This window comes from Scophthalmus maximus, chromosome 10, assembly GCF_022379125.1.
Source record: "Scophthalmus maximus strain ysfricsl-2021 chromosome 10, ASM2237912v1, whole genome shotgun sequence".
Lineage (NCBI taxonomy): Eukaryota > Metazoa > Chordata > Actinopteri > Pleuronectiformes > Scophthalmidae > Scophthalmus > Scophthalmus maximus.
In genome coordinates, this window is record NC_061524.1 from 12,087,811 (window position 1) to 12,099,887 (window position 12,077).

The 12,077-nt window shown below is 41.2% G+C and overlaps 1 protein-coding gene across 2 annotated transcripts; it reads left to right on the forward strand.

Annotated features, from left to right (window-relative positions):
* Positions 1-578: 578 nt before the first annotated feature.
* On the forward strand, positions 579-10,135 carry tmem87b (transmembrane protein 87B). 2 transcript variants are annotated; one of them, XM_035606700.2, is made up of 19 exons: positions 579-767; positions 2,201-2,261; positions 2,356-2,447; positions 2,544-2,678; positions 2,782-2,835; positions 2,964-3,135; positions 3,422-3,483; positions 4,264-4,447; positions 4,556-4,655; positions 4,745-4,838; positions 5,160-5,231; positions 6,213-6,321; positions 6,467-6,525; positions 6,613-6,716; positions 6,820-6,896; positions 7,002-7,072; positions 7,258-7,310; positions 7,410-7,440; positions 8,225-10,135. In XM_035606700.2, exons 1-19 carry the CDS (start codon positions 615-617, stop codon positions 8,264-8,266), a joined length of 1,725 nt encoding a protein of 574 aa, XP_035462593.1. In that variant the 5' UTR covers positions 579-614; the 3' UTR covers positions 8,267-10,135. The 2 variants fall into 2 exon arrangements, with proteins under 2 accessions (XP_035462593.1, XP_035462592.1); XM_035606699.2 differs by lacking the exon at positions 5,160-5,231 and adding an exon at positions 5,478-5,549 and having other exon boundaries at positions 580-767.
* Positions 10,136-12,077: the final 1,942 nt, after the last annotated feature.

A 12,077-nucleotide genomic window follows, 5' to 3' on the forward strand; every position in this document is an offset into this window, starting at 1 on the left:
TTTGAAGATTGATAATTAAACTGGGCTATATGTATGTTGCCAATATTCCCTCACCTTGGTCACTGATAATTGTAATGGTCGAAAAGAGCTCAAATTATAAGGACAATGAGGAAATGCTTTAATATATATACTGTGATTAATTAAAGTAGAAGTCTTAAAAAAAGATACTCACCTTTTAAAACACCTTTTTTCAGCATTGATCCATAAACTCTGAAATAGAAATAGTAGCAGGAGTCAGATAGGCGTTCAAAGCGGCCATAACTGCCATAAAATGGAAATATTCAGGTGCGACCTAAAACAGTGTTAGAATAAAGTGGAGAATGTACAGTCGAGTTGTGCAATTTCATACTCAAAAGAAGGCAGCAGGAAGTTCATCTGATAAAGAGCATGGCCTTTATTTCAGCTCTCTGAATTGCAAAACCACACTATACTGAAGGCTGCTGAAAAAGTCAGTGTGATGAGTAAATACGTGATCAGAGTAAGCATCTTCTGTAATAGAGGTCCGTGTGACAGCATGCTGATGATGCTGGGACGCTCCAGACTCAGGTTCCTCCTCCAGCTGGTGCGTTCACGGCGCCTCGCGCAGGAGAGTCTTCTTCGAGTCCACAACGAACATGGCTGCTGCGGTCAGGATGAGGACGTGGAGCCGTCCGAGCAGAGGAGTTCTCTTCCCGTGCGGAGTCCTGTTCGTCGTTTTAGTCTGCAGCAGCATGAACGCAGTCGACGCCGCCCCAGAAACTGGCCTGTGGAGAATCACCGTTGTAAATGTGAGTATGTCACTGGAAGCGGCCAGCCGGCTGGACGAGCACGGCGACGGCCGGGTAGCTAACGCTAGCCACGTTAGCCTTGTTATGCTAGCTCGCTATCAGCTGGGCAGCAGTCACGTAACATGTCCTGTATTAACAGTGTCGCGGTGACCGTTCACCGATAAGACGTTCTGTTCTTCGTGAAGTGTGTTGTGAAGCTAGACAATTAGCAGTTAGCATTGAGAAGAAAAGCCAATGAGCGCTTCAAAGTCCGCAGTAGGCTAATTAGTAATGTATTGTTGTTTGCTAATCAGCTGGGCTCCCTACTTAAACGTGGATGCATATCTGTGTTTAAACCATGTTACTATATCCCACCCAACGCTCGAGGCCACATCCTTGTTTGAACTGGTTGTGAACTGAGTGTGTTTCCTCATGTCGTTTGTCACCAACATGCATCCTCTCATTGAACATGAACACATGAAATCACACCCTGTGAGATGATGGGAAGTCGCAGTATTCGCTCCTGTACTGCAGACTCTGTTGTTTAATCCGTATTAAGGCAGAGTAAGCAGACTTGGGCCAAGGAGAGAGCGAGAAAGCCTTGATCAATAATTTAAGTGCTGAGGAGTCTCAGTTTTCCCTTTATGTTGCAGTATTAGGTGTGTTGAGAGGCAGGGTGCAACCTGGAGAGTTGGTTCGTCAGTCACTGAACTCACACAGACAGACAGAGAGACAGTGAGACAGACAGACAGACAGAGAGAGAGAGAGAGACAGACAGACAGACAGACAGACAGATGGACAGAGAGACAGTGAGACAGTGAGAGAGACAGACAGACAGACAGAGAGACAGACAGACAGACAGACAGACAGACAGTGAGACAGACAGACAGACAGAGAGAGAGAGAGAGAGAGAGAGACAGACAGACAGATGGACAGAGAGACAGTGAGAGAGACAGACAGACAGACAGAGAGACAGTGAGAGAGACAGACAGACAGACAGAGAGACAGACAGACAGACAGACAGACAGATGGACAGAGAGACAGTGAGAGAGACAGACAGACGGACAGAGAGACAGTGAGAGAGACAGACAGACAGAGAGACAGTGAGAGAGAGAGACAGACAGAGAGACAGTGAGAGAGACAGAGAGACAGACAGACAGACAGACAGAGAGACAGTGAGAGAGACAGAGAGACAGACAGACAGAGAGACAGTGAGAGAGACAGACAGACAGACAGAGAGACAGACAGAGAGACAGACAGACACCAATGGACAGTCCTAAAGTTTCCACTTCACCTGATCCACTCGTCCTTTTCCCTCTTCACATACACAGAAGTGGCCCAGACTGGTTGAGTTTGAATTCGGAAAACACACTAACCACTGATCCCCATCCCGCCTAAATGGTTAATCAGTTAATGTCTAATTTAATTCACAAACCGTGTGTAATATTCCACAGACCTCAAGACCACTGCTGTTAAGGAAATCCATGTATACAGACACTGATATTGAATTGAAAGGTAAGACACGGAAAATGTGCTCTTGATTCGTCGCACAAATGTTTGCCCCCTTTTGCCCCGTGTGTCTGTCATCACTTGTGTCCTCGTCTTTCAGTTGTGTCTTTTGGCTGTCCTGAGGAGGTGACCTTCACTATTCACTGGTTATTAAAATACTACCCCTGTCATAATGAGTTCAGCAACATTGATGTAAGTACAGATGCTTAATGGCACACTAATTATTCTGACAGTCTGTCTAGACTTTGATGTTAATGAATGCTGAGCTGTGACTGTCTTTGCCTGCAGGAAATGTACGAGAGAACACCTCTGAGTCGCGGGGAGAGTCTGGATCCAAATCCCCTGGGACAAGGAGAGTTCATCGAACACAAGCACAGTCCTGTGACATGTAACACTTTGCTGCGCTCTTTCCCGATGCTAAAAGTATGTTTTTATTACATAACTCACCCTAGCATAGTCTTGTAAATCTATTCTTTATTATCTATTTTCTTTATTATAACATCCTGTAACACCCTTTGTTTTTCAGAAAGCCAAGGCAGACCCTCGTCCAGTCATTCCACCTGTCGAGGGCAAAGTGCCAGTAAGAAAACATATATGCTCTTTGATTTGAGGAAGTGATAAACTGAAAAGATGTTTTTGTGTGTGATGGTTTCTGCATACGTAGTATTAAACTTTTATGAACGTTATTTTATTTTTGTTACGCTGCAGGATGAAAATGAAACCAGATTGATTACTGAGGAGTATGAGAGCAGCAGTACCACCAAGAACCGCAGTGTAAATATCAAAGAAAACATCATAGCCACCACATGGAAGGACGGGCCTTACCTGCTGGTGGTCAAGATCGTGCCCAGTAAACAAGATGCTAACTGGAATTTAACAGGTGAGGTTTGGTTATAAGATCTATCTTATATAAAAGATGTATCTTATATCCTGTGTGACTGACACAGAGGAACATGCAGTTAGATGCACAGATTGAAAATTCATCATTGTGGTGCATTCATGTGCAGAAATGAATTCCCTAATCAGAAGCTGGCTTGTTGATGCAAAGCTGTTTTGCAGTCAACACCGAAGAGGCAGACACTTGTCACACCCATAAACAAATTCTTAATGTGTTGGGAAACACTGTCCTACTTCATTTGTTCACTGTTTGCATTTTGTTTTTTCAGTTAATGTGGTGATGAAAGGCAGCCATGGCTACATTTCTATCACAGAATGGCCTCTCATGATTGTAAGTAGATGACTTTTGGTGATTTATTTCAGAATCATTACCCATTTGTTAAATATACTGTATGTACACTGATATTATTTGTCCACGATTCTTTGGCGCCTCTTAAGGAGGATTGAATTGTACTGTTATTGGTTTGAGCATGTTATAAATGAACTGGTTATTTACTGTACACTCAACAATACAGAATCAAAACATGTGCCCAAAGCTTTAAAGGGACAGTGAACTAAAAAGACAGCAATACACACAATTCTAGCTCTGATCACGTATCTTAAAGTAACATCTGACCCCATGCATACACGTAAGAGTAAAAAACTTGTGTGGTAAAAATGGGTCTTTTGCAGCTTCTCCTTGCATTTGCATTTTTAGGAACTAAAACTTGTTTTCATGTTGTTGACAAAAGGCCAAATCGGGTCTGGGATTTTTTTTTTCTGTGGAGAACAAAATGTGCCCACCATCTATCATAGCACGAAAGGACAGAATGTTGCTGGGCTATCATGTGCAGCTGTTTCATTTGGGAACAGAAGATACTGCTGCCTTTTCAAATATGTTTGGAAAAGTAGCTTTTAAAAAAAGGAAAGCCTTTGTGCTTCACTATTTTGGAAGTGTGCTACAGTTAACAGATCCAGACCTCAGCAAAGCTTCCTGAAGCTGGATGAATAGTCTCTGAAAATATGTTTTTGGAAAAACTGTCCATTTTTTGAGGAATTTGGTTTTCTAGCTAATGAAAGCCAACTGCTCCCATATGTGTTTATGCACTAATCCCTCCCTGTGTGTTTGTAGTTCTACATGGTGATGTGCATAATGTACATCCTGTACGCCCTGCTGTGGTTTGTCTGGGCAGCGTGTTACTGGAAGGATCTGCTGAGGATCCAGTTCTGGATAGCGGGGGTCATATTCCTCGGGATGGTGGAGATGGCCGTCTTCTGCGCCGAATATGAAAACACCAATATTGTCGGCTCTGCTTGTGAGCGTCCACGGATCGTCACAAAATATATGAACCTTTTTTCTTATGAGATATTAGGATGCTTGGTTCTAAGATGACTTTGTTTTTTTTTTTGCTGTTGCCCTTTAGCTTCAGGCTTGTTGATCTTTGCAGAGCTGGTCTCTGCCCTCAAGAGGACTTTGGCTCGATTGCTTGTCATCATTGTCAGTCTGGGCTATGGCATTGTAAAGTATGTCAGCAAACATCTGTACAGATTTATCAACATAGTTTGTTTTTTGAAAATCAGGCAACAAACATTTTTTCTCTCTTTTGTTTTAGGCCTCGACTTGGGACTGTGATGCACAGAGTTGTGGGGCTCGGTATCCTCTACTTTGCCTTTGCCAGCATTGAAGGTGTCCTGAGGATAACTGGGGTAAGTAAATAGTTTGTTTTTTGTTTTAGTCTTTAAATTTCGCTCATAAAAACCCAAAGATATTAATAATTTTTAATCAAAGAAAAAGAAACACATTCTCTAATTTGAGAAGGTGTAACCAGTATTGATAGTTAGTACAAACTTTCTTATATGAACTTGTTTCTGTTAATCTACTCATTTGGTCACCACTTTTTCATTGAAAAGGGAATAAGGATGAGCAGTATTCTAGCTCTGTGCTTTGTTGTCAGATTGTGTCTTTGAAGTAAACCTGAACTGGCAGTTTGTGTATTTTCTTTATTTGCTGGGGGGCCAAAAATCAAGGGTAGAGACAATGGCCCCGCTGTCATTACGGCAATTTGTCTGGCTGTGCTTGACTCCTGTGCCATCTGGTTCATATCCTTCCAGTGTGTGCACCAACAATAACACACAACAAGTGAAAGGATTTTTTTAAAATTTTGGGTTGCTTGAGGTACTTGATTGAATGATTGGTTATTTTCTTCTTTGCACTTTGTCGGATGGTTCTATATTTTACTTTCTGTGCTGCCCTTTTTTTATCACCCATCCTGCCTGTGATTTTTGTACCCACACCTGTTTCCTCTTTCCTTGTGTCCTCTGGTCCGGCTCCGTTCTCCCTTCCAGGCGAAAGACTCTGACTTGGCCCTGCTGGCCAACATTCCCCTGGCTCTGCTTGACTCCTCTCTATGCTGGTGGATATCCTTTAGTGCACCTACAATCTATCCCCGTGTGGCTCCCTTGTGCTCCTCACCTCCTTCACATGAGCCCAAATTTAGCGCAGGATAGTTTGACCTGCAGCCGTCTTAATCCTTTCCCAGATAATTAGCAAGTGACGCAAGTTTGCATTTTGGAATATATGGCCTTGCATTAATCATACATCATTTCCAGAGTTTAACAATAACTATATTTTTTCTGGTTGGTGGTGTAACTGTTCTGTTTCTCTCTTTTTTCTGCACAATCAATTGCTTTGTTGCTATTAATGGATTGTCTTGGTGTGAAATGGCAAAAGTGACTGATTTGCATGCCCAACCACCGCGCTTTACAGGTGGTCCTGTTTTCAAGATGAAATAAATATGGGTGCCACTGGGGTAGGAATTATGGATGATGATAGATGAAATTCAAATTTTAATCCATTTTCCATTTTCTGTAGCATAAACAAAACATTTGTGAGTCAGTTTGTTGAGGACTGAGTTGTTTTTGACAAGCAGACACCTAATAAATTGGACTGTATAAAAGTGTGTAAAGGAAAAAATGCAAAACATTGATATTATCTACAGTATATATGTCACATGTAGAGGTTAGAAGGTCAAGTGGTTTCTGTGCAACGTCTGCCAAATGTTTCCCTTGACTGCCACTAACATCTTCGTCAGCCTGGCACAAACCATCAAGACTTTGAAGCTGAGGAGAAACCCGGTCAAGTTGTCTCTCTACAGGCACTTTACAAACACACTGATATTTGCTGTGATTGGTGAGTGGTGCGACTACGCTTTCAATTATAACAGAATATGCTTCAGTCTGTGCCAGAGCTAATGGTTTCTGGTTAATTTTATGTTCATCCATTTAAAACCTGTAAGAAGATTTGTGTCTCAAACTTTGCCCTCTGCTGTCCTCAGCCTCCATCATTTTTATGGGTTGGACAGCAAAGAAATTTCGGCTAGCAGATTGCCAGTCGGTGAGTACAGTTTGTCATGTTCATTGTAAAAAAGTATAAATAAGATTTTTACATTCTATTGATAACTGGACCTGTGTTTTCGTTTAGGATTGGATTGAGCTGTGGGTGGAAGATGCTTTTTGGAGGTTCCTGTTCTCCATCATTCTGCTCGTCATAATGTTCTTATGGAGACCGTCTGCCAACAACCAAAGGCAAGAAGTACATTCGGACTGTTGAGTTCGACAACTTAATTGAAGACGTTGTCTTCTTTTCCTTTGCCGGTACTTCATTATTCATTTATTTCACTGTCCTCAGGTACGCTTTCACACCTCTCATCGATGACTCTGACGACGATGAGGAGATCGAGGAGTTCATCGCCTCTACAAACATCGGTACAGTAACGTCATAAAAGTCTTACTTTTAACTAAAAACACTGCGTTACTAGTCTTTTACTAGTCTGTATTTATTGTCTTCGGCCCCCTTTTTTTAATTCACAGCTGATGGCATTAAGTTGAGAGCAACTAAAAGTGAGACAAATGGCACAGTGAAGGCTGCAGAAACAAACGCAGTGAGTTACACAACTGCACACTTTGTTTGTCCCTGTGCTGCATTAATCAGTTATATTTGAATATTAGGCATATGTTATGATGACTAGTTGTCCACGATTTTCAAAAAAACACAACTGTTTAAGTGTCCCATATTTCAGCAGATGGCAGTGTTTACTTTTTTAAAATTCTGTTTCTACTTGTCCAGGAGGATGATTTGAAGTGGGTGGAGGATAACATTCCCAGCTCTCTGGCTGATGTGTAAGCATCGTGTCACATTGATATTTATTAATCCAACTTTTCCTTCCCCCCAAGACGTGTGATTCTAACCTGTATCTTTGGTCCTTTTTGTCCCTGCAGAGCTCTACCTGTCCTGCTCGACTCCGATGAGGTATGGTTTACTTTTTAATCTACAAAACAGGGATTCACACACACAATGTTACTTCTTTTAGCAGAGACAGTTAGTCTAGATATGTGAAGGTGAGTAGGACACAGTAAGAGAAAAAGCACTACTGATAGTGATTAATTGAAGTATCAGTGGTGAAATCGGGACTGACTTTAGGACGTGGTGACAGGACCCATGATGAATTTTGTGAATACCTTTCAACCCTTTGAGGCCACTGAGTCTGTTTTTTTCCCCCCAATCCAAAATGTAGAGTGGAGTTTAGAAGAGTTTGGAGGGTGATGTTTTACTCGTTATACTAGCTCCGCACTACAGTCCAAGAAAAATGTTTTTCCTTTTTTCCCCCTCATTCTATCAGCGTGTGAGGATGATGAAGTTTTTTGTTTGGGAAATGCTTCAGCTTTTAGTCTTTTAGTGTGACATCATGTATGTGCCCATGGTCTTACAAGAGTCTTCTTTTAAAACGAGTTTACATAAGTCAGTTGGAGACTGCATTGTCAGGCAGTTTGTTAACCCTCGCTGATCAAATCTGCTCACTGTCGATGGTCGTCAGCTAGAAATGAGAGACCAGTTTTTGTCTCCACTTGTATTTAAAATTGAGGAAATAAATTTTTGAACGCTAAACTGCTGAAAAGCGTAACAGTCCTAGCTAACGGGAGCAGAGCTTAGCAAACATTGCCTCCTCTCCTGTTTAAATAGTAATAGGCATTAACACTGTTTTGTTTTTTTTAAGTGAAAATTAAAACTTTTTGGATATTTTATTTTCCCACAGGAAATCATGACGACAAAGTATGAGATGTCAAAGTTGGAGTGAGGAAAAACATTACCAGGCTTCAGCTGAACCAAACTGAGGTTTCCTCCAGTCGGACGGTGGTGGTGGTGCAGTGCCATTTAGCTTTTCAGGGGCTCCTCCTGAATGTCTGCTTCGCAGGGTGGTGCAGGTCACAATTCGTGAGGACCTCTGCTCATTTCCTCAACCTCTCGAGAACAAAGAACTGTACCAGAGGAAGACTCGTCCTTTCACTGACCAACTGGTTCACCGTTTCCCTGATAAGATGAGTTTGAGGCTTTCATTCCAAAGAGAATGTTTAATTTTGTTTAACGTGCTGTATTTATTTCCGTTACTCCGATGTGAATTTATTTTATCAGAGAATTGAGGACCACGTGCATGGAAGAACTTTTAAATATGCATTAAGTGTCTTTATGAGGGTCCCTTCTTTTTCAAAAAAAAAATGTCTATGATGGGGTGAAATAATGAAAAGGCCTTTTTCTCAGTAATTAACAAAGAGAAGGATGATTGATGACTGATTGATTTCAAACAGGATCTTTCTTTATATATAAGTAGTTAAGTTTGCAAAAGTTAGAGAATCGCTGTGTCCTTCATGTGACTTTGTCTGAAGCATATTTTTTTTGTTGTTGTTGCCAGCACCTGAAATTTGACACCAAGGAAATTGTGAAAATTAACACAACTTTGAATAGAACATTTGCTCTTATGCACTTTGAAGATCAAAACTGTGCCTACACGTAGTACTTGTACCCGACCTAATATGTTCAGGAATCTGAGAGTAAAATGTATAAAAAAAGTGTTGTTCACGTCTTACATTGAAAACTACCCGGCATCCTCCAGTATTGGTGTGCGAGTGATTGTGAGAGGGACGAGGGACGAGGCTCAGCTGTTAAATTTTAATCGAAATGTTGCTGGGAAGTGGCGTTTTCCCGTCGTGTTTTGAATCTAATGTAAGTGTGGGTGGCCTGGTTTTTTTGTCCTCTGAAATAAGGAGCAATATACTGTATATGTGTTGGTATGGTGATGAAATCATTTAATTATTTATTTGTTTTTCAAGTGTACTTATAAGTTGTTAAAGCGTGTGTTAAAACAAGTGTGTTTACAATGTGTGCTTCCATTTTTTAATGACTCGGATCCGGCACGGTCTCATGATGTATTGGGCAACGACTGCAAACGTCAGCCTGTTACTTATTTCTTGCAGTGTTTGTTTTCTTTGCCGCTAAAATGTGGTGTTCCAGAGACATTTTAATAACATTCATGTTCTTTCAGAAAGTCTTAATACGTTTATTTTCTGTGGGTTCCTTTGAAAAAGAAAATGGCGTGGTATTTTTTATGTCAAAGTTGTTTTGGTGTTGGAACACTGTCGCCGTCAAATTTATTTTTGTTGTCTCGAGTAAACGTGACTTCCGTTCATTTGTCCAGGCCATAACTTGTCATGATACACTCCTTAAAGATCTGTGGTCAGCTCCAGCACAAGCTGATCGTCTGAATGGGTTTATAATGTCACTTCCAACTCTGGTTGGAAACATGGAACAATTGTGTTTACGATGACACACTGTCCTTCGGTTATATAAAACCGCAGACACCTGCAGTGGACCTTTGATTATTTGTTCAGATGGGTTGTGGCTCATTCCTGTTGTTTCGTAACTCCAGATGTGGAGCAGTGTCTGGATAATGTGACCTTTTTCTTTCTTTCATTTTATTATTAATTTTCATGAGTGTCGTGAAGAACTGGGCTTAAACTTGTCATACCAGCAGTCTTCTTCTCCCTTCCTTCTCAGGAAGTTTGTACACTCAGATGAAATAGGAAATGAATACAGGAGAATCTTTGTTTCCTGATCTATGATTTTCAGTATTGTTTTGGCAATAAAAACTCACTACATATTTTTCAATGGAGCTAAACAAATCCAGTTGTTTTTTTTAACTTCAAGAGGCTCAATCTGTGGAATGAAAGGACTATTGTGAGGAACATATATGATACATGACAATCAAATGCTTAGACTGAAATATTGAGAGGTAAGTTTGTAAGTCCAATTGACTAAAACATAGTATAAACCCTTGTTTTTTCCTCAAGCCATTAGCCCTTAATGTGCTTGAGGTAGAAGGCTTAAACAACATGAAATATTAGAAAAATCATTAGAAAAGTTTCTCTTACCAACATTGCAAGTTCCTTACTGGTTTGATCACTTTACAACAGGTGTCGGGCTAAAACACCACTTTCAGAATTTGTACCTTTCTCCATAAAAGAAGACTCTGAAATTGCCTTAGCCATCTGCTATAGTATTTGGTTCCAAAGACAGAGACAAACTGTTATTCTATCCATATTATTTAACTTTACCTATGAAATCCCTCCAAAACCCCGACATTATGTCTTTGTTGAGACAAACATTAAAACATTTTGATTAGAGCTAAGTGGAAAGAGAGGCCTGGTTCCACTATGACAGAGCTACATCTGCGCAACCTGCTCCATTCATTTATTATTATTATTTTAACAGTTTTCCAAGTTAATATGTATGCTGTGCTATGTCTTAGCTGAAGTATGATACTTGTATCAAACATAAAATAAATGTCATCATTATGGCCTGTAATGTAGATAATATGCCACTTCAAAGAGACAAAAGCAGAGGGACTTTCATTCTGCTTCCCTGTTCCTGTCCCATATTTCTGGACCTCTTCCAAACACTTATCCCACATGAAAGATGATCCACAGTCGACCTCTCTCCTCTCCTGCATAATAAAAGTGGAGCAAAATTCCTCCACAGTGCCACATCATTCTGTGCTCAACACACGTGCCTCTTTTAACGTTTAGGATGGAGATCCGTAAAATGAAAATGTTTCCTCCGTCTCACCTCAAAATGATTCATGGTTTGGTGCTTGAATGGAGAAATGTGAGAGATGCTTTTAGGAGGCCACCACTGCCACTGTAGCTCAACATTTTGCCGGCCTTGGAATTTGAAGAATTTTTTGATGTTCAGATTGTTTTCATCCTTTTTCGTGACAAGGTGCAGGAGCCTTAAAATCAAAGTACAAATACACACTATGGGCCTGCAGCTAAACACCAGACTGTCTCACTTACCACACTGTTGCTGTATTTGTGCCCAGTTCAACCAAGCAGTTCAGCGTTGACAATCAACAGGGCACAGGAAACCTTTCATTGGCAAAGGGAAGCAGTGGTTCGAAAGACAAATTACAAGCTTCATAAAACTTGAATTACCTCACTGTATCTGTGTCTGTACCTACTGTGTGTGTGTTTTGTCCACCCTCTAATGATGATGCTCTGAAGTCACCACAAGCGTGGAGAGGAAGAGCAGAGCAGAGCAGGAGAGTCCTCATGTTTCTGAGACTGCCACAAAAAGACGAGTGTAAACCACACGGTGCTGGCTTCGCCTCAAGGCTCTCGCTGTATATTTTTATCATTACCCTCCACCAAATGGCTTGTGTTATGTAGCTCAGCGCTCTCCAATCGTCGCTGGCAATATCCCTCTGCCTGAGAATGGATGAAACATGTGAACATCAAACGGCCCGAGCAAAAGCCCGAAAAACAAAGGCTGCAATGTGAGCGCTCCTGGTCTGGTTACCGGAGGAAATTAGGCCCCGCCATTAGGGCACGTTGTCATTTCCAAAGCCATGCGTGCCGTCGGGGCATGTGTTTTGATTCTCACCATCCACTCCCTCCCGAAAGCATGACGCTCTTCTGGCCCCTTTTATTGCAGTGTAAACCCCTGGATGGAGACGACAGAGGAGTGAGGGAAGTTAAGAGAACACATGTGGTGAACATTAGTCTCTTCTTTCTGAAACAAATAGACACACTGAGGTATGTTTTCAAAATGTGACAGCG